The sequence below is a fragment of the Thermobia domestica genome, chromosome 3 (assembly GCF_964235325.1).
Source record: "Thermobia domestica chromosome 3, izTheDome1.hap1.1, whole genome shotgun sequence".
Lineage (NCBI taxonomy): Eukaryota > Metazoa > Arthropoda > Insecta > Zygentoma > Lepismatidae > Thermobia > Thermobia domestica.
In genome coordinates this window covers 92,838,070-92,862,296 of record NC_137456.1, presented here as the reverse complement: position 1 = coordinate 92,862,296, position 24,227 = coordinate 92,838,070, and the positions used below count along the sequence as shown (strand labels likewise).

The 24,227-nt window shown below is 33.3% G+C and overlaps 1 protein-coding gene across 1 annotated transcript in view; it reads left to right on the top strand.

Moving 5' to 3' along the window:
• The window catches only part of Dhc93AB (Dynein heavy chain at 93AB), a 253,302-nt gene that overhangs the window by 101,312 nt on the left and 127,763 nt on the right, over positions 1 to 24,227 (top strand). The window contains exons 30-32 of the mRNA XM_081751294.1: positions 3,915 to 4,093; positions 5,508 to 5,643; positions 16,719 to 16,853. Coding sequence (XP_081607420.1) covers positions 3,915 to 4,093; positions 5,508 to 5,643; positions 16,719 to 16,853 — 450 coding nt within the window. The remainder of the gene's footprint in view (positions 1 to 3,914; positions 4,094 to 5,507; positions 5,644 to 16,718; positions 16,854 to 24,227) is intronic.

The following is a 24,227-nucleotide window of genomic DNA, read 5'->3' as shown; positions in this document are numbered from 1 at the left end:
TGTGAGGACGTTCGACTGTAAAGTACGTTTCGGTGTATGAAATATTTGTTGAAGATTACTTTCAACATACTTACATGATATGTGTGTACTATATAGGTTAATCTAATACGAGCAATTTTTGCTTCCTTAAATGTATTTGTTTTAATCTCGGATACAGTTCTAATGATTATCAGAAATTTGGTGGAAAGCAGTTTTCGACTAGGTTTCTTCTTTGGAAAAAAATCGTATATAAGCGTCTTTGGAAAATAAATTCTTGGAGGAGGACCTCATTATATTTTAAAAACAGCACAATGATCTCAAAGATAGAATCCTCATGATATAAAAATATCCAAACAAGTTCAGTTAAAACAAAATTACCAAATACAGAACTTATTATTGTATGTGAATCCTTCTAAGAATGTAATTACATCAGGTTTGCAATTTGTACATGACGTCAGTGATTTGTTCCATTCGAACAACACTGATAGATTCCGATACAGTCGACAAATGTCAATTGGAAAATGTCAGCAAATTCTTGCTTCTCATTTGACACTTCCGCTAATACATGTTATACACATGCACTGTATATTCGTATTAAGTTTCTATAATAAAATTTCCACATTTTATTGATAGCAACATAAAGATAACATTAATTATGTGCTTCTAGTTAATATTCGTGAAATGAGAAAAAAAAGATAACTCTTTCACACAGAATACACATTTCAGCATTTAATTTTTATTTTATTTATTAATTTATCTTTTATTTTCTTTAAATTTATTTCTTCCTAATGAGCAACTTTCGTTAGAGAGAGCGGACATTTGGGTGTAAAGATTGGAATTTTCACACCGAACCAGCCTTATACTTATACATTCTTGCACTCAAACGCCAGTACATCAAAATGTACTGCACCAAAACAGCCGTATCCCTTACAGGACGTTGAACTAAACATTATATTTATTTGTATTACTTATCATTTTTCTTCTCTACACAATGTGCCGGTATGAAGGGGATAATAGAATAAAGACAAGTTTAGTTCTTTCCTTTTAATGGAGCCGTGTTATTAAACAACAAACACTAAGATTAAAATTAAAATGCAAATTTATCTGATAACTGCTGATACTGTAAGAATTATTATTTAGCTGAGTATCTAAATGTGTAAAGTTTTTGAAACTTTTAAATAACAATAATAACTTTTTAATAAGTTTTACTAATAGTGTTTTAATAGTCCCTAAATTTATATGTTGATCATTTTTGAGTTTAAATCTTCGTGTACAGTGCTCCTTGTTTCAGGCATATTTTCGGAAGGGGGGGGAGGGGTTACTCCTCAAGTGCTAAGATTAATTAGGTTGTGATTCAACAAAAGTGACACAAATCAAAAACCTTAAGGTCTAAGTTCGTATCCCTCACGGAAAAAATGACAACCCGTAACTTGTTTTAAAGTTTTTTTTATAATTACAATGGTTTGTTCTTTTATGTGCCAAAGTGTTGTAAACATAGCTTTAAAATTATCCCAAAATCAGTATATTAAAACAAAAATGGCAAATTTCGCGTTATGTCACTTTTCTCGTGGGAGATACGAGATTGGACCTTAAGGTTTTTTGGCTTGTGTCACTTTTGTTGAAAAGGTGCGAGTGAAGGGCGCGTTCCTTAGCACGTAAAATCAAAATAACGATCGACTATGTCCTTCCTTTGAATAACCGGTTCGCAAAATTTTCAATATATGTTGACCATTCCTCCCAGATAATATTCTTTTGAAGAAAAATTGTTCTTATATATTTGTTTATGCAAAACTATGGTGTCTGAGCGCAATTTCTCATTCAATATACGGTTATTTTATTCTATATTTGAAGAAAAAAATCTACTATCAGGTTGTCTGAAATGTATTGAGCCTTTGAAGGTCAAAATTGAGAAAATATTAATTACACTATGAAACCACATATACATGATTTTGTTTGATGATCTGGCATTTCTCTGGCAACACCATAATCATGTCAATATACAACTTCTGTGGTTTCTGCTTTTTTAAAAAAAGAAAAAAAAGTGGTTTTTACAGACTTGTTTTGAAACTGATTTAACACCATTCAAGAATTTCTGCAGAGACCGATACAAATGATAATCTGACAGTGCCAAGTTCATGTTCTACGGTCGATGCATTAAAACCTCCTAGCCACTTCTTTTTATTTCTGACGGGTAGTTAAAGATGTATACAGTCTGTCGTTGCCAACGTGATATACAACACCATCTCAGTTGAACACTTCCGACTGTCTTTTTAAATTGCTAAGTGCACTCGCGCTAGTTGTCCACAGTACCGATCCAAGAACATCGTTCTGCCCGGCGGTAGTAGCTCGTGATGCACGATGCTCTTCCAGTTCCACCAAACGTACAGTATAACCTTCATGGGAGTCAGTGTGGGCTTTGCCATACCTTGTGAATTTTCTTCTCGGTTCAACCATGAATTTTTTTCACACATTATTGTAGTAAGTTATCCACTTTTCATAACTTATGATCAACCGCTTCAGAAATGGTTCGAGTTTGTTACGTTTCAGTACAGATATAGAAATTTGACCAAGTTTTTTTTTTTTTTTTTTTTTTTTTTTTTTTTTACACCCGAACATGGAGTTTCTTTCACAGCCAGATTTCTTTAAATGATTGTGGATATTTAGGTCATCGGTAACGTCATGACTGCTTACATGCCGATCATGGTCGACTTTTTGTCAGAATATCATCCACTTTTTCTGTGGTTGATCGACCACTGCGAGGAGCATCTTGGGCATTGAAATCTCCAGAATAAAAGCTACTAAATCACATTTTGTCTGTTGCTTTTTATAATGTATCTTCTTCATAAACAGCGCAAATTTCTTCACGGCCCTGCGTAGCATTTACGCCTTTACCGAAATAAAACCGTAAAACGTAATGCAACTTTACGGAAAGTTCATTCACCTTTACGACATGATAACTTGATCTGATTATAAGAATTACAACACTTTTTTGTACATCTACTATCTTCAACTATCAGTTGTCAAATGACATTAAGCTTGGCCCGCTGCGACGCATGTACTCTGAGATTTGGGACACTAATGCTATTTCGTGTGCAATAGACCCAATACTTTTTCGACTGATATGAAACAAAGAACAACAAAGTAACACAAGGGGAAAAACAACCATATTAATATCCAACATTTTATACAATAGAGTGATTTCTGCTAAAACATTTTTAAAAAAAGCAATAAAATGTAGATTACCATCCTCCTCTCTGGAAACTCATAAATCTGACACTGTTTATGTCCAATGTCGTACTGACACCAGAAAAGTGTATACCAACTCGTCTTTTTGGTGGTAACTTTAGAATCAATAGGTTATTTTAAACACTTTTCTTTAACGAAGAAATAATTAAATTTTCTGTTCATTATGGAAAATCATACTTAAATTGATCAATTATTTATGAAAAAATAAAAATGTATTGGTGATCTAATGTGAAACCAAAGTGCTAGGGAGCTTGCTTTGGGTATAGACTTCAATTCCCAGTGGAGTATAAACATTCTCGGTGTTGACGCACCATCTGGGACAATTAGAAAGTTATTTGAATCAAAAGGGAAAAACTTTGAACTAGAAAGTCAGAAATAACAGCGATGGGAATTGATGTGCTCATCACTTCTTACCCGACTAAAAACGATGTTATTTAGATGGTCATAGCTTTCCATGGGCTCAAATTCCTTTGTTTATGCATTTAGTTAGCAACTTGATTGAATATGATTCTCAGTCAACTGTTAAATTGTTAGTAACTCAAAATTTCCTTTAGATTTGTTCGCAGATCTGCAGAAGGATAAAATATATACATGAAATAGTATTTTCTTCTTTTATCGCAAATTGAATAACACAAGATATAATTCCAGACATGATTTACAAATTGCATTAATACGTATATTGTTTTCAGATTGCACAATTAAATACCTTGATATCGCATCTTCTTGGAGAACTTTCGAAGCAAGACAGACAAAAGATAATGACCATATGTACTATAGATGTCCATTCAAGAGATGTAGTAGCGAAGCTTATTCAAATGAAGGTAGAATCAGCATCGGCGTTCCAATGGCAATCTCAACTGAGACACAGGTATGATTTCATCCAACTTTTACTTATAGTTACTTGAAGAAACAGTGGCTAATGTAAATAATAGTAGTTTTCATGTAATACTTCTATTTTCCACTTTATGATTGTCATGCATTAGCATCGGATATTAAACTTAAGATTTCATTATATGAGATGTCATTATTAAAGTCCCTAGATACACGTGGTGTAACGCTGTGATAATGAGGCATTATGCGGTTTACAGCAATTTAATATCTCAAATCGTTTCGGAGATATGATGAATATTGGTAAAGTTTCCTACATTGCTCGAAATGGTGTATTTGTGGAAAATTGATATAATGAATGTTATTTTCCTTTCCTTTTATTACACTACAGCAATAGCTTTTGGTATTTGTAATTACAACAAATTCTAGCAATTACATAATTTTAAGCAGTGTTGAGAAATTTACCTATCTTCATCATAGCTCCGAGCAGTTTAGTATGTCAAACTGCTGTAAACGGCAAAATAATTTATTTGTTTATTGGAAACTATATAAATACTTAGATTAATACTTATGCAAGCATTTTTCGAAACAAAAAGTCGAATTTTCAACCTTATGTAACTTCATTCCCACTTATTCGAAATAAGTCATGTGATGCTCATGGTATCCAACATTAAGACAATTCGGGTGTGTATTACCCCGTCGGTCTCAGTTGTACTATTAGTGTAGTAAAGACTTCCAAATTTCGGATATTTTTTGATAATGTAACATCCTTAGTTTGCAACATTGAATAATAAATGTAATATTTTAAGTTTTTGTTTAACATGTAGATTTGAAATATACAATAGTTTTGCGAAGTGAAATTTTAAAATAAATAACTTTGTGTTGGGTTAGGAACTCGATTCATCTGTTAGCATGTCACACTTCCCTTGTATACCAAACGATTTCCCTTTATTGATACTTCCTTTGTACAAAACTTCAGAGAGTTTTTTTTTTTTTTTTTTTAATCTTTTGGTCTAGAAGTTTCAAGTAAAAAAAGAACTCATCCTGTATATATTAATACATTGCTAGACAAAATTCTCTGATGAAAAGATCTATTTAGTAGTAAATATTGATTTGAAATTTTTGAATAAATTTTTAATATTGATTTCCAACTGTTGCATTGCTCAACAATTTCTTATATATATTTATTAATATGAATTGAGGTAAATAGTAACGGTTTCGAGGCATTTCTCATCTCTTCCTCAGCACATCTAAAGGAAACTTGTTGCCACATATGTCTTGTATGGAGCACCAAGTTTTCTTTGAGAAAGTCGTGAAAAATACTTCGAAATCTTTCGCAGATTTCGTGTCTGTTTTATTTAAGATATTAGAATTTTACTTATTGTTAATTTCTTAAACATTTGTTCTTGCAATACAATATATGTTTTTAAATGTGTATTCTTGTATTATTTTAGATGGGATGAAAAGGAAAGAGATTGTTTTGCTAACATTTGTGACGCGCAGTTTCGTTATGAACATGAATACCTGGGAAACACACCACGTCTTGTTATCACTCCTCTCACCGATCGATGTTACATCACTCTTACTCAGGTAATTTCATAAATATAACTAATACTAAAGGATATTTTCTTGTGATATTTGATGTGTCGTATATGTATTTGTAGTTGCAACAAAGAAACTAAAGAAGTACTATAAGCAAAACAAAAAAGAATGTACTGTGAAAAATATCTTTAAAATTCCTGAAGCATATCGCTATGAAAAATGCATTAACCAGCGTTTTATCATTATTAGTGTTATTAATATTATTATTATAAGGCTTAGTCAAAGAAAACTAAAACTTAGTTATTCCTACCTGGATCAATATCGTTATGTCAAGTACACTTTGAATTACGCAAGAACTTTACAGAGTCATGCACATACATACAAACAAAGGCGGTAATAATATGAATCCGAACAAATTGTAATACATAAAACTCTCTTTGAAAACTTCCAATTTTGAGCAAACAGAGAGGGAACGAAGTTTGTGAGCGTGTGGCCCCCCTCACTCCCATTCCATTTTAAATTTTCCCAGTTTTTCTTGGCTGAATTGGAATGAGGCTGCATGGATTATACGTCGACGCAAACTTTGTGTTAGTTTTATCCTTTTTTATGAGTTGGCAGTGCTGTGAGCAGTAACTTGTATTTCCGGTTGACCGAACAAAAAGGATGTGATATGGTGATGTTCCGAAAAATAGTACCACAGTTTCAAAAGCCATCCTAAGATGTTTTTATTGATTTCAGTATTTTAAGTATAATATGTTAATGGCAAGATTATTTAACACCCATGATCCATATTTTTTGTAAACAATACTGCTTATGGATATTTTTTTTAAATAATCCTTTGGTGTGATTGGAGTAAGCTAACCGACGCTAGAGTAAGAAGGCGGGAACGGTGTGCGCGAAAATGGATGTAGTAGTAAAGAGAAGAGGTACATGGCACAGCATCAAAATCTTAAGTTAATTTAACAATCCTTTGTGAAATTGCATCAATATAAGTAAGAGTGAACTGCAGAAGTTGTGTTATTTTATTATTCACGCAAGTTACAGTGAAGTTCTACGAAAATAATACAAAAAGCTTCAACTCAGCTCAAACTAAGTACGAGCACACCTTTTCAGTTTTGTGACAGCGTTGTTGTTCAGACCTAAATAACAAGTCTAATGTTGAATTTCACTCGTGTTTATGATAAAGATACGTAGGTAAAACCAGAGATCAATTTATTTTATAGATTGTTAATCAGTGGAAACATAAGTAAGTACATTGCCAACTGCACAGCTGAATAATGAAAATAGAAATTGAATTGGAAACAGGACATCCCTTCGAAGAAAAATGGGAAGAAGATTCTAAAGAACTGCCCTCCAATACATCTATTGACCCCCCCTCTCTTTTTTCAAAATCTCCAAAACCCTAGTGCGTGTGTGAATTGGTGATTTGTTAAGTAATTTGCCGGCTTCGTCGTTATAGTTTAAAATTCAAATTCAAGTTTTCAAAATCCTTTTTTTTATTTTTTTTTATTCTCCAATAAAATTCATGGGCTTGTATTCAATATGGTAAATGACAAAAGAAAATCCTAAAATATAAAACTTACAGAGGTATCAAACTAAAACGATGAAGTAAGTATGTATGCCGTATGTATAATACTTATGTTTAAGTAAATCAATATCATACATGTATTATGTTTCAGTTGCTCCATACCAGTTTCTCACGCAAACCACTACTGGAACGGTAAGAATATTTGGTTGGTGTAGAAATTGTACGGATGTGTATCGGGCGTGTCACTGAGCGTGGGTACGCGCATAAACTGACTTGGATCGAACCCATCTTAATTAATGACTATGTGCAATTCATCCCACAATCTCTAACCACTACTGCACAAAAAAGAATCTTATACTCCGTTCCATCATTCAAATTCATTACGAATGGAAACTCTCAGTGTCTAAATAAAATAATTATACTTAGTGAAATCATAATACAGGCGTACCGAACAAGACACGAATCCTACCGGTCATAAGAATGCCTGCCCCGAACCGGAACCGAACCCAACACAATCCAATTGTGTTATAAGAATGGCGCCCGAACAGGGACAGAACTCCCTCACCGTACATGCAAAAGTAGTGATTTATGTGTAGAAACGTAAAGGTATAAAGTATCTGACTCGTACTTAGAAATTTTACATAACTGTGAATAATGGATGCAAGTAACGTTAAGTCACTTTTAGAGGCAATTAAAGCTGAAATGCAAACTTTGCACGAGTCGTTAGAAACTAAAAGTGCTGCTTCTAATAAAGAAATGCAAAATTTACGCGAGTCTTTAGAAAGCAAAATTGAAAAAATCAACGAATCTTTAGAAAACAAAATAGGAAAAGTCGGTAAACAAGGTAACGTATGGGAATCTTTAGAAAGTACAATTAATAATTTTGGGAAATCTTTGGAAAGTAAATTTGTGGAAGTCAATGAAATAACTGTAAAGCACGTCAACGATAAACTCCAGGCACAAATAGAAGTTGCAAAGAAAGAAATTTGGGGTAAAAGTGAAGAAAAGGGGGTCCAAGAAAAAATTGAATCAATTGAAGCTCCAATTGAAAAGGCTAGTTGTGCAGATGTAGAACAAGGGTGCCAAAAGGTAGTAAATGAATCAGTTTTTGTTAGCGCTTGCAATGGTAAAGAAACAAGTAGTCAGCCAGTGTCATACAAATGTAAAGGTTTAGTTAGCCAAACTGTTACGTCATGTAGGCCTAGTGTTCGTTCGAAGTTTAAACAGAAAGTAGATGCGTTGAACGTAAAATATTTGTCATGTTACGGAGGAAAATGCACTGATAGGTTTTGTACGTGTAATTGTACTAATGTAGTAATATTAATGAATGGAGGCAAGAGAATGCGCTCTTTACTCATTAGTCATATGTTGAATTTAATGGAGCTAGGATGCGTCCAAAGCACGTCACAAACAGATAAGTTAGCATGTATTCCAAGTAATGACATATGTTCGTACTTCGTGAACATAGTTAGGGTTCAGATTGACAAAAAGGAAAACAGTGGTAACAGTTCTCACTTGGTTGTGATAAATATGTATGTTGCAAGTTTCAAGCGCATAAGGTTTTATTGTTTTCTATGCACCCAAATATGTGTAATGAATGATGAAATCAGTTCAGGCACTAGTAACATCAATGAGAATAATGTTAGTGGAATGTCATGGCACAAACAAGTTGAAAGTTGTCGAAATAATTTTAGTAAGTTGCAGTACATTTTGAGTAAATCCGTCAGCAAGTATAAATATTGGTCACAGCGTAGTAAGCACACGTCCGATAAGAAACGAAAGTTGTGTAAATTGAAACGAAAGATAAAAGGCATGCACAAAATATTGCGATCTTTTGAAAGAATGTCAAAGTTTGTCCGTAGGAATTTTAAGAAAACCCAATGTAAGCACAAAGGCAATTGTATGGTGGTAAGTAGTAATGAAAAAAGCAATGTAGTCACTCTAGAAAAAGCACAATCAGAAAATGTAAGTGAAAAGCGAAATGAAAAGTTGAAATCTAGTAAATCTTGTAAGTTGTTCAAAAAGCCAAAAGTCAATGCGAAAGGAAAACATATGCAGAAGTTAGTTGTTAAAAATCATGGTGGTGTCGGTGAAAAATGTAGAAATCAGGTAAAAAAACCGTGTTGTAGCGAAGCGTCGAAAATTCAAAACAAACGTGAGAAAAAAGCAAAAGTTAGGTTAGTCAAACGAACTTGTGCTAGGTGGCACGAGCATTCAGTAACAGTGCCTATGCGTAATCACACAGGGAAAATGAGAAACCAGGTTGATCACAAAAGTAAATTCAATGTTTCATACAAGATTAGGCAGAAAATTTCACGCAACAAAATTTTGAACGAAAATAAGTGCAGTAAACATAATTACAAAATATGTGGAAATTGCATGTTAGTGAAGCAATGTGGTAAGTCGAAAGTCAAAATTTCTGTCAATATACGATTTGTTGTTGCTACTGACAATGAAAAATCACACGCGTATGGAAAGCCAGTGATTATTAAAGTAAATATTCCTCGCAGAAAACACACAGGCAATTACGAAGACATGTTTATTAAACGTTTTGGAATAAAATTCAAAATTCTTGTTGTACTTGAAAAACCAAGGGTAGGAATTGGATAAAAATATGCTCGCGAGAAAACTGGACTGTATACATTTTGGAAATTTGACCTTAGCGATGTTTAAGATTCTTGAATATTACAAAAAAAAAAATGAATGCATAATATTGATGAATGCAAAATTAAATATTTCCTTTTGAATCGTATGAAAATTAGAAATTAAGAAGATTGGTAAATTGTTAGATCCTTTAACTGGTAAATCAATTGGTCCACATTCTGTGGATAGACTTAAGGTGTGGAAGCCTACGAAACAAACTCGTAAAATCTGGTTAAATCTTGCAGTAAAACATAGTTCTGAGAAATACCATGATGTAATTTCAAGCGAATTTAAAAATTCAGATCTAGAAAGCAGTGTTGAAACTGTTCTTTGCAATGCATTAACTACAACACCAGTATGTTTATCTCAAAGTGTTCAATCGAGAAGTAATAACCAACGAATACATAAAATTTTAGAGAAATTGCTAGATATTGATAAGTATTTGAACTTTCTATACTGTAAAAATTTATGCTCATCTGATGTATTGGAATTTGCGTTAGTAAATCTACAGAATCCTTATGTGGCACTAAATGAGCAAGTACAAGGAATGTAAAAAAAAAAAAATGTTTTATATGATTTATGCAGGCATCTGTGACCCGCTATGCGACTTCCAGATGGCCGTTGATATTTCTTTTCCAAAGTAATGGAAAAACCAGCAAAGAAATATGCCAAGTCATGGAGATGAGGTTTCCCCCCCCCCCTTTATGTGTATTGGGTAATGTAACATGTTTTTAACGCTCGGAGTAAGCTATTTTGGTAAATCCCATTCTTTATTATTTTAAGTTTTTAACCTTGTATTTTTTAATTCGGCCTCATCTCGGGGTGGTAAGACAAATAATTCATTGTGGGTAGGTTTCTTCGAAATTTAGCCAGGCAGATCCCGTCGAGTGATCAGAGAGAGTCATAACTGAATTATTACGTTGTAAAAATTTAGCTGTGAATCTTTAAGGCGCCGATAAATTTTATTAAATCTCGACAAAACGTATATTACTCAATAGTGTGTGAAATAAAGTTTTTAATATGTAAAATGTTTTGAAAAATTATTTACTAATGAGAGAACTTATTTCGTATATTCATGTCACTATATTATTGCATTATATTTGAAAATTAACTTGTAAGTTGATATAGTGTTGCTTAAATGTTGTATTTTAAAGGTTTGAAGAATGGAAATATTACATTATTAGGAGTTATTTTGAGAATTAGTTATAAGGAAGCATATATTGATGAAAAGGTTATTTTTGCATTTCATGTGTCATTTTTCTCAAAATATTGAAAATTTTATGTGTTCAGTATGATAATTATATTTAGTGTGAGGTGTAGTAATACGAGTCAGATACTTACAAAAAAAAAAATTGAAAATTTTGATTTAAGTAATAGTGTAAGAAATATATTGGTTTGATGTTAATAAATAAAATATAAAGGATATAATATAAAATGAAAATATAATAGATAATCAATATTACTCAACTTATATTGAAATATTGTCTTATAAAAACAAATGTAATCTTATATTTACACATACAAAAGGAGAGCCCTTTAAAGTATATAGCCCATAAAATAAAAGCCCATCTACGTTTGTGTAAAGTGTTAGTGAACCGTAATGAATCAAACATTAATAACGGAAGAAAGAAGAGGAATAATAACCGGAAAAATAAATTTAAGAAGAGGAAACCCAAAATTCCAGGATTCTGATAATCTTCGAAGAAGATCATCGTCCCTATCGCACGCCATCTGTGAGCGTGTGGCCCCCCTCACTCCCATTCCATTTTAAATTTTCCCAGTTTTTCTTGGCTGAATTGGAATGAGGCTGCATGGATTATACGTCGACGCAAACTTTGTGTTAGTTTTATCCTTTTTTATGAGTTGGCAGTGCTGTGAGCAGTAACTTGTATTTCCGGTTGACCGAACAAAAAGGATGTGATATGGTGATGTTCCGAAAAATAGTACCACAGTTTCAAAAGCCATCCTAAGATGTTTTTATTGATTTCAGTATTTTAAGTATAATATGTTAATGGCAAGATTATTTAACACCCATGATCCATATTTTTTGTAAACAATACTGCTTATGGATATTTTTTTTAAATAATCCTTTGGTGTGATTGGAGTAAGCTAACCGACGCTAGAGTAAGAAGGCGGGAACGGTGTGCGCGAAAATGGATGTAGTAGTAAAGAGAAGAGGTACATGGCACAGCATCAAAATCTTAAGTTAATTTAACAATCCTTTGTGAAATTGCATCAATATAAGTAAGAGTGAACTGCAGAAGTTGTGTTATTTTATTATTCACGCAAGTTACAGTGAAGTTCTACGAAAATAATACAAAAAGCTTCAACTCAGCTCAAACTAAGTACGAGCACACCTTTTCAGTTTTGTGACAGCGTTGTTGTTCAGACCTAAATAACAAGTCTAATGTTGAATTTCACTCGTGTTTATGATAAAGATACGTAGGTAAAACCAGAGATCAATTTATTTTATAGATTGTTAATCAGTGGAAACATAAGTAAGTACATTGCCAACTGCACAGCTGAATAATGAAAATAGAAATTGAATTGGAAACAGGACATCCCTTCGAAGAAAAATGGGAAGAAGATTCTAAAGAACTGCCCTCCAATACATCTATTGACCCCCCCTCTCTTTTTTCAAAATCTCCAAAACCCTAGTGCGTGTGTGAATTGGTGATTTGTTAAGTAATTTGCCGGCTTCGTCGTTATAGTTTAAAATTCAAATTCAAGTTTTCAAAATCCTTTTTTTTATTTTTTTTTATTCTCCAATAAAATTCATGGGCTTGTATTCAATATGGTAAATGACAAAAGAAAATCCTAAAATATAAAACTTACAGAGGTATCAAACTAAAACGATGAAGTAAGTATGTATGCCGTATGTATAATACTTATGTTTAAGTAAATCAATATCATACATGTATTATGTTTCAGTTGCTCCATACCAGTTTCTCACGCAAACCACTACTGGAACGGTAAGAATATTTGGTTGGTGTAGAAATTGTACGGATGTGTATCGGGCGTGTCACTGAGCGTGGGTACGCGCATAAACTGACTTGGATCGAACCCATCTTAATTAATGACTATGTGCAATTCATCCCACAATCTCTAACCACTACTGCACAAAAAAGAATCTTATACTCCGTTCCATCATTCAAATTCATTACGAATGGAAACTCTCAGTGTCTAAATAAAATAATTATACTTAGTGAAATCATAATACAGGCGTACCGAACAAGACACGAATCCTACCGGTCATAAGAATGCCTGCCCCGAACCGGAACCGAACCCAACACAATCCAATTGTGTTATAAGTTACGAGACACTGGACACTGTATCACGCCTTCTTCCAGTGAAAGAGATACCTAAGCTGTAGACAATATGAAGAAGAAACGTTTTCTGAAACGTACTGCTATTTTGATTATAGCTACCCAGTAAGGATTTCCATACGTTTTATCATCTCTTCCAGGAATCAGTGTCTTCCGAACAGTCGATCAGGTCCTTTAAGAATACATAAAGTTACTTTAAACATTTAAGGTATATCACGCTGGTATGACTAAAACATCAACACTTGATTCACAGTCTGGAGGACTAACTAGAATCCTGTGATGGATCATCAAAACTAGAGTTCCTGCAGGATTTCTTTTTTTCAGACCAACGCGGCAAATGTTGAAATAGTGCACTTTCCCTTTTACCTTCCACAGTTTATATTTCTATCATAAAATGAGCGTGCTTAATAAGTGCTAGAAGCACTCAGTAACTATATGTCTTAAGAATAACGATTGATCTAAAATATTTTTTTAACATTTTTATAAATGAAAAAAAAAGTAATTTTCATTATCTTTCAAATTTTTTCACATTGGGAATTTACCGAAAATTTGAGGTGAATAGATTACGTAATAAGTTTTATGTCTAAGTACTGCCTGCTAAGAACACAATTTGCTTGGTGTCTATGTCTTTATCAGTCGATGAAATTTTGTAGTTTCTAGCTCTTAAATATAAGTCTTTCCCTTACCTATCATATACATGTCACTTAATATATACATGTCGCCTTACCAAGTCAGAACATATTCTGTGACGTATTTAGCTAACATTGAAAGTTGATTTTTCATATAAAATTAGACTTAAATTCATTCTGTAGTATGCTGGAACATTTATAAACTAAAACTCAATCACAAAGAAGAAAACCAAAATATATCCACAGTAATAACTAAAATTAGTAAAATGTGTTATAGTTTCTGTAAGATATCATTGTCTTCATCAGGCACAATACAAAGATATCACCTAAAGATACAAATTGTAAATCCTAAAGGGGCGGATTAAAACACTCTTGCACCTTAGGCTATACCTCAACCCAACCCTAAAAAAAATGAATTTTCAAATATATCTCTCCTTACCGAATTTGATGGTATATCTATTGCTGTCGCCCATTCTGTTTTATTATATGAAGATAATTTTATATGGAAATTTTAGACTGTAACTTACAACGACTACATTGTTGTCAATAATGGATCCAGCACTTAATCGCAGCTGCACAAAATCTCATTGTAGAATACACGTTTATGCGGCAGGATCACTTGAAAAGGGAAGGGTATATTATTATCTGTAACGCAGCAATACCCATATGAGCAATTTCTGAGAGAGAAATTGAGTCAAATAACCCGTCTCTGTTCATTCTATTCAGCCTAGGCGTTAATCTGGATCTGAAACATATAACAACTAATGAGCTAATTCCTAGCACTTTTACAAATCTCAACTTTTAATTAGGTAAATACTTTCACTATTTTTATACTCTCAGCTTTTAGCTAGATACACAATTTTTCAAATCCCAACTTTTAATTATGTACACACTTTTGTTTCTTTAAATCTTAACTTTTAACTTAATACATGCACCCATTTTTCATCTGCTTTCTAATAGTTGTTACAATTTGTTTCAACTTGCCTAGTTTTACAAAGATGCTATATATTTCTTTCTCTTTCTTTTTTTCTATCTGATTTAAAATTTTATTCCATTGATCATGAATCATTAAAGCACTACTCAAATTCATTTTCTATCTTTTTCTTCTTTCCTCATCCACTGCGCCCTTTTCCACTTCCTGGTAACTTTTTCTTCTCCTCTTTCTAGTCCTTTTACACCTCTCAGTCCATTTCATGTCCTGTTTATCTCTCATACTTCTACACGGCGTTGTTTTTTTTAAATCTAACATCGTCTTTATACTGTTTAATTCTTTCTTCTAATCTCTTTCCTGTCTCTCCTATATCACTCTGTTTAAATTAATTCTATACATTCCTCCTTCTTCACTTTACAGTATCTTATTTCCTTTTCTCTAAGTCCAATATTTTGCTACCTCCTTTTCTGAATATTCTTTCTCCCTTCTTTCTCAATTATTCTTTCTAATCAATACTTTCTTTTCCATCTTTTACTCTTTCCTTCTCTTTTTAACGTTTTCTAATTTTTCTTACTGTATCCGTTTCAATTAACAATATTGGGAATTTTCTCACGTCTCCTTTCCTTCTCATCTCTTCGCTATCTATTAGTTTTATCCTTTTGTTTTTTTTTTTTTTTTTTTGTATTTCTAATAAAGTTCCTCTTAGTAACTTCATATACACCACTCCTTCTATGGCAGTTTAATCTTACAGTCCATGTTTTCTGCCACACTTTGTTGTGAATTTATACTGAATTTAACAGCTAATTATCATTATTTTCATTATGAAACAACTATATTCATACAATGGACGCATTACATTGTGCACATAGATTACATAAAAATATCACGTATGGGTTAGAATGAATAGTTTAGAGTATGACAGTGGCTGAAGTCTTAACTAATAAAATAACAAATGTTTTAGTAAATAATAATACTAAGTAACTTCACATCGATTCAAAAAGTTTTCAGTAGAAAATCAAAGAGTGAAGATTCGCACTGAGGAGAGTATGATGCAGAAGGAAAACTACAGTTTTCCTTATTTTTCTATATATATAGCTTTCTATAGGTCTGAATAAGAAAGATGTGTGAGCATAGACCTTGTTCGTTTTTTTTTATCTTTTTTTCTTTGTAGAAATACCTAATTGATTAAGAGTGCTATAATTTCTTAAAATGTCTACATCCTTACATGTTATGTCAAGATTATATATAACTTAACTATAATAAATAATACTATAAATAATGATACCAAGCGCATACCAATATTTTAAATTCTGAAGCAAAGTATTCATATAGAAAGTACTAGCAGCGTTCACCCCGCTTCGCTGCGGTCACCCCGGAACGCAATAAACTTTGTTACTTAGATAATTTTTACTTTTTCGCTTTCAAGTGATATGATAAAAACCATAGAAGATTGCAGTAAATGTTAACATTATATCGCCTGTCATTTATGTTAACCCGCCCCGCTTCGCTGCGGTCACCCCCGAACGCAATAAACTTTGTTACTTAGATAATTTTTACTTTTTCGCTTTCAAGTGATATGATAAAAACCATTATAACGCCTGTCATTTATGTTAACCCGCCGAGTGACACGGTCATGTGGGTTGCATATAAATACGTTTAGATTTAGCTATGATGAGCTAACAAAGGATTTCTACGTTATGCACACTTGAATGGTCAATTATCTCAAGACACTGGTAATTAAAAATTAAAGTGATATGATAAAAACCATCTAGGGTCCAAATCCTAATAACCCCCCAAAAATAAAAGAAATTGGTTCAGCCGTATTAGCGTGATGAGCGGACAAAGGATTTGTACGTTCTCTTTTATATATATAGATAAAATAAACTCTTGTCTTTGGAAGCAAAGAATTTGTGTGTATAAAGTTTCTTGAGTAGTTCACTCACCATCTTATGTTATTTCTTCATTTGTTTTACTACTTTGTCTATTTCAGTAGTGTCAATAATGGATACATTTCATTTAAGCTTTAGTTCCGAAACGTATGAGATAAGATTTACATTTTTTCGCAGTCTCTGCATCTTGTTATGGGAGGTGGTCCTGCGGGACCAGCTGGAACAGGTAAAACGGAAACTACTAAGGATCTTGGACGAGCTTTAGGGATGATGGTATATGTATTCAACTGCTCAGAGCAAATGGATTACAAAGTAAGTTGGTCATTACACAAATTTAAATATTTAATTTTTTCCTAAATCTTAAAATCAAAATTGCCTAATTATGCAGTCTTTAATTAATCCGACACAAATTAGAAATAAATTATAGAAAAAGCAAAAGTGAATTTAAGAATATAAACCGAAATATTAAACAATTATCAATTCAGATGTATCTTGTCATCGGCTGCTAATGCACTTTGCTTGTAGATGTAAAATATGTTTAGACTCGTTTTCGTTGCTCAACCATAGTAATATAAGTTGGAAGATAAACGTTACTTTAAGTAATAATAATAATAAGCTGATATTTACAATGAAAGAAATTGATGAAAATAAAATAATAACATGTTGCAAAGGTTCTTTTTGTGGCATAAAAATACATTAAAAACTAACTAACTCTATGGCCTATGGAACCCGGAGGTTCAGTGCCGCGTTCACAAAAGCTCTCCACTGACTTCTATCCTTAGCTAATTGGATCCAGTTTCTACTTTGTATTCCTATCTCTGCGAGATCCATCTTAATATTATCCTCCCATCTGCGCCTAGGCCTTCCTAATGGTCGTTTTCCTATGGGTCTACCAGTCAAGACTTTGAAAGCGTTTCTACTTTCTTCCATTCTAGCTACATGACCTGCCCACCTAAGCCTCCTAGACTTGACGACCCTAACAATGTTGGGTAAACCGTATAAACTATGTAGTTCCTCGTTATGAAGCTTCCGCCATTCCCCATTCTCGTTCCTCTTGGGTCCGAATATTCTTCTCAGGATCCTGTTCTCAAATACTTTCAGTCTATGTTCTTCCCTCAGAGTAAGCGACCATGTTTCGCAACCATACAGAACAACAGGCATGATTATCGTTTTATATATTTTAAGCTTCAAATTCCTCGACAGAATTCGCGACGACAAGAGATTTTGAACCGAATAGTAACACGAATTCCCTGCTTTTAGTCGACATTTAATTTCTTCGTGAATATGATTTTCGTCTGTTAATATTGATCCTAAATATTTGAAAGTATCCACTTTATCAAAAGTATTATTTAATATTTTAACGCCTCCACAATTTGCCGTATTACGGTCCCGACGCACTTCCATGTATTTAGTTTTCTCTGCATTTACTTCTAAACCCATGTCCCTGCAAGCGTTTAATAATATCTCTGCATTTATTTCTACTGTTCTCCTATCATCCCCTATTAAATTTACATCATCAGCATATGCCATAACCTGGTGAATGCCGTTCAACTCTAGGCCCTGGTTGCTATCTTTGATTTTCCTTATGGCGTATTCCAGCACAAAGTTAAATAATAATGGCGACAACGCATCTCCTTGTTTCAGGCCATTTTCGACGTGGAAGCTCGTGGACAAAAATTTTCCTACCCGGACTTACATTAGTAATACATTAGTAATTCTAAAAGAATTTACAGCGGTAAATTCAAATTTGTAATCAGGATTTCACTGTTGGGGATAGTTTTCCAGTTAATTTGAACATATGGATAATATACCTAGGTATTTGCATCAGATATAGAGAATTTGTGAAAATAATTGGCAATATTACTTTTATATTTTTGACGTTTTCAGACGTTGACACAACTATTCAGATAAAGTAGAATGTTAAACTCAAAGTCACAATAAGAACATAAATTGATTCATTATGCTTCTTTAGAGATACAGAGTGAGTGCAAATGGACATCCACAGTCTCTCTATAAATTATTTTTTCCGTTTATATTCAGTATGTTTTTAAATAATTAGTGTCGTGACAATAGTTTAAAAATGTATAGCAGGAATATTTGGTTTTTCGAGAAGATATACTTTGTACATCCTTCACTTGAAACTGAGCCTAATTTAACATTTTTTAAGGCTATGGATTCAACAGGCACAGGGTTTGCACATCTTGCTGACACTTTTCCTCCTTTATTTATGGGTTCTCATTTTCAACAACTTCAACATGATCGGAGGTTTGAAACATACCTAACAGACAAAGAAAAGCGAACATGAGTATATTGCAATAAAGTAACACAAAACTTTCTTGGAAGTAGAAGAGACGCCAAATACAAGGCATTTGTGAATCAAATTATCAAAGATCACGACGATTTATGATGCAACATTCCTTGAAAGTACATTTCGGGGAGTCAAATCTCAACTTCTTGTCAGGAAGTTACAGTGATATATCGGACGATCACTGGGATAGGTTTCATAAAAACATAGGAGAAAAGGTGTGAAGAGAAATTGATTCTTACAATGTTAGCAGATTATTGCTTGAGTATAATTCGGGACAAGAAGGACGCTCAGTACGAAAGAACGAAATAAGACATTCGGTTCAAATTTTGTCTCTTCTTTTTAAATATTCCTTAAGAATACCTGCTAAAAACTTAATATACAAGTAAACACTGTATCAAATATTACCTTTTGTTACTCTGTAAACACTATAGGCTTTTTTCTTGAATTTTTATCAGTATGTTTCTCACTATATGAACACAATGTTTAGCATTTTATGAAAATGTTCAAATAAAGTAAAAACCTGAATACTTTTAAACTATCTCTGATGCAGAAAAAACAACCAAACATATATTACAATTCAGTTCTCAAATGTTTATAAAAATCACAACCTTCTTTCTCCAGAAATAGATTTTTTTTGGTAAAACAGTGTAATCGTAAAGAAGAAATATTTTGTATTTTACTGTGAGGAAATGTGATTTTAAGTCTAATAATTCATAAGTGGAGGATATGTTAAGTAAAAGGTGGTTTAAATTAAGGCATTGAACAGTGTGTATTCTACTGACTCAAAAATTGTTAATAGAATTCAATATTATTTGTGTGTTTATCTGTGTGTAAACTGGCAGAAAGATGAGATAAATGTAGTTTTCCACGCCTAAAATAATTTTTGATTATTATTTCAATTAGCATATACATATTCTTATCAATTTAATGGAAACACCTGGAGTTAGAAACACGTCAGCTGTTTAGATTGACAATAGTCAGGCGGCGTTCACAGAGCCGTGCTATTGGTGATAGTGTGTTAGGGTAAACTGCGTGCTACGTGAGGAGCATTAGAACAACAGTGTGCAGTAAACTGAGCTGACAGTGATAATATAAAATGGGCGACCTTACTGATTTCTAAAGAGGGCAAATTTTTGCACTCGGTTATGTGATGCGAGCGTGACGAAGGGGGGAAGAGTGTTGGGTCTGTCGCGAGAGAGCATACAGGATGATGATCGGCTACAAAACTCACGTTGAAACTACGTTGATGAAGAGAAACAATGATCGAAAGAAATCCCTCACTGACAGACTGTAGATCATTAAAGCGGATTGTCACTCAAAATCGATAACGGTGCAAATGACGGAGGAACTGAAGAAGCATCTCCCACAGCCTGTGTCGAAGAATTTCAGTCCGCCGTGAGTTACATTACATAAAAATTCTGGGTCGAGTTGCACGGGTGGAAACGCTGATAAGGGACTCTAATGCTTTAGCATGTGTGATTTGGTCGGACGATTCATCGCTCACTTTACTTCAAGCTACGGGTCCTGTTTATGTCAAACGATGGATGCTTAAAGAAGTATATGATCCGCAGTGTCTTTGCTCAATTGTAAAATATTTCGGAGGCTCTGCAATGCTGAGTCTGCAATACCCTGGTTATCAGTGCATCCTGTGCTGATGGTTATCAGTCGTGTCACTACCCGTGATTATATTGCCATTTTAGGGGAGCATGTGCATTCCATAATCTAGATATTGTTTCCAGGCAATAACACTATTTTTCAGGATGATAATATGCCCATTCACAGAGCTGGAACTGTTGCAGCGTGGTTTGAGAAACATGGAGATAAAGTTGAATTCCTTCCATGATCTAAACATAATTGAACATCTATGCTCCGTTTTTGAGACACGAATCTGCGCACATTTTCGCCTCCATCTCCTTTCACAGAATTGGATGATGTACTATATGCGAAATGATGTAATATTTTACTTGCTACCATTCTCGACCTCTATGACTCCATTCCATGTTGCATCAGATGTGTTCTGACGGGTGGTGGTTCAATGCCATATTAATCTGGTAAGCAGCACTTTTTTAGGTGTTTATATGAAATTGATAAGTATTTGTATATAAAAAAACTGTATTAGGAACACAGATTAAAGAATATGTCAATTTGTGATTCAATATACTTTTTGTTTGATTACATTATATTTCATTTCTAATAGTTTATTGTATGGTGGAATAATTACTTTTTGTTTAGTATTACATTTTAAAGACTTTTGTGTTTATTCAGGACAGCCATTTGTTACTTCTGTATTCCTAAATAAAATTTTAAGTCATGTTATTGTACATAAACACGGTGTTTCAGAAAAATACAAATAAGTTCGATGCGCCACTGTTATCTACAGATGTGAGAAGTTCTAGTGAGAAGTTCTAATGCCAGTCCGATGGTATTTGGATTTCTGAAACAACTTCTCAAGCATTATCATGTTTGAACTGTTCATAGTTTCTGGAAAGCTTTCAGAGAAGAATGGGAGAGAATACTCATGACTAGACTTCGGATTTTTGCATATTTGCATGTTTTTTTCCTGATGTAATATTGATATGCTCTTTAAACAGAAATTCGTTTCAGGTGTTTTGGAGTAAAATAGCAGAGTTTTATAGTGCATATATGTGCATATTTTGGAGGTTAGTGCATGTTTATGTCGTTAATGCATATAAATGCATATTTAAAGAAACAACCAAATTGGACATTTTTAACGTCCAACAACTTTCCTCATAAATGGAATTTCAAGTTTCTAATATAAATAGACTCAAGATCTTGAAATAGTTCATTGTTGTTGGTTTAGAATATCTTCCAAGGTCATGTGAAAGGAGAATAAGAAAGGGATGAGTGATTCATCCTCCCGGTAATGATGAATGACTGTCACCTTTTTGGAAGAAGATATAAATAACAGTGTTAAATCACCTACAATAAAATTTCCACGTCACCCATCTCGTAAATTGTGTGGTCCTGTGACAATATAAGAATACCAAAAGAAATATATTTCCATTTAGTTGCAGTGCGACATCTTCAAATTTGAATTTTAACTATCTCAGAATTTTGTCCCATTTTTGTCCACCCAAGAAAAAAATGTACCATTCAAATAAACGAGAAAGGACCATTTCAAAATTTCGGCAACATCGGTCACCTGTAGTGCGACATCCTCGAATTTTAACTAGCTCAGAATTTTGTCCAATTTTTGTCCACCACAAGAAAAAAATTTGTAACATTCTAATAAACGAGGGAGTGTCATTTCAAACTTTCGGCCACTTCGATCACCTGTAGTGCGAGACCTTTAAATTCAAATTTTAATTAGCTCAGAATTGTGTCGAATTTTTGAACATTTTTGTACCACGAAGAATAAATTCTGTACCACTGAAATAAACCAGGGACGGTCATTTAAAAATTTGTCTATTTGGATCATCTGTAGTGACACATTTTCAAATTTGAGTTGAGTTGATCTTGAATTTAACGTCCCGTTCAGCAGCGAGGCTATATGAGACGTGGACCTACTGATTAACGTGGAATCCGAACCACATAACATTTTCAAATTTGAATTTCAACTATGTTGGTGATACCAAAATCTACAAAAAATAGGGAAAAATCAAAGCTAGTTAGAATTTAAAGATGTCACACTGCTGGTGATCGAAGTGGCCAAAATTTTGAAATGACCCTCCTTTCTTAACTTGAATAGAACAAAATTTTTGATGGTACAAAAATGTACAAAAATTTTACAAAATTATGAGCTAATTAAAATTCGAATTTGAAGATGTCGCTCAACAGGTAATCGAAGAGGCTAATTTTTTAAATGACCCTCCCTCGTTTATTTTAATGGTACAAAAGGTTTTGTTTGTGGTACATGAATACGCAAAACTCGAACAAAACTTTAAGCTTGTTAAAATTCGAATTTGAAGATGTAGCATTACAGGTTATCGAAGTGGACAACTTTTGAAATGGCCCCCCTCGTTCATTAGAATAGAACACAATTTTTTCTTGGTTAGACAAAAATGGACGTAAATTGGTCAAAATTCTGAGCTAGTTAAAATTCGAATTTGAAGGTGTCACACTAGGAGATCGAAGTGGCCGAAATTTTGAAATGGCTCTCTTTTGTTAATTTTAATATTACAATTTTTTTCTTATGTGGACAAAAATGGGCAAAAATTGGACAAAGATATCGCATTACAACTAAATGGGCCAGAAAAATATTCTAGAAGTTATCTTTTTAAACAATGGATTGAAGTTGAGAGACGTTAACAATTCAAGAAGAAAATATATTTTGCAAAGTGTATGCTAAACAAATAATATTTTCAAAGTAAGTAAACTCGTTTTCAGAAGAGTACATTTCTATTTTGTTCGACACCAAAAGCTCAAACTTTTGCAGCGCACTATTTCTTTGGCCTTCTTATATTTTCACAGCAGTTTAAAGTCTGGTAAGGAGTTTCTACAACTATGAAACAACCCCGATGTGTGTGTGTGTGTGTGTGTGTTTTCATATTCGACAGAGTTCATTCCAAAGAAACCGTTGAAAAGTATATCTCGGAAAGAAATGAACAACTTTTTTAAAAATTAGCTCTAAATTGATTAAAATATTTGCTTTACAAAATCTAAAGCTTGACACAGCAGTTACTTTCTGAGATAAGCTCTTAAGTTTTTCTTTAAGGAGTTTATGAGAGTATTTAAGTATAAGCTTGAGTTGCTTTGATACGTACCTCGGTTTCTCGAAAGGTAACTTTCCTACTAACAAGTAACACCTTCGAAGTGTAACACTCCGACTTTGATAAAATTTGGCAGGTAGATACTACACATAAAATAATCGAATACATGTTTTTTTATTTTCTGCGGAAAAACGGTTTTAGGGGGAAAAAGTACCCACTCAAAATTTTGAAAGTTGACGCCCGAAAGGCAAGGAGAAGTAAACCGAAGGTCTGTGCCTCACCCAACAGCTTTTTTTTTTCCCAGGAAAATGCGAAACCCAATTATCTCATTTTAAGTCTAGAATATCTAAGCACAATGTCATTCAATTCGGCACACTTCTCCTTGCCTTTTGTGCCTCAAGTGTCAAAATTTTGAGTAGGGGCTTTTGCCCCATTAAACCGTATATCGGCAGAAAATAAAAAAATCCGTATCCGTTTATTTTTTGTGTATTGTTCCTACACAATGTGTCGTTTCAATTCTTCATGTCCTTTAAGCATTTCTGACATACTGTTATTAGCACTTTTGATATTTCACGATCAAAGTTTTGGAAGAGTCTGTGTCCCACCTAAACGGTTTTCTTTTTCTTTTTTTTTCCCCAGAAAAAATAAGAAATCCGTATTCCCTCATTTTATGCCTACAATATCTGTGCACAATTTCATTCACTGGGG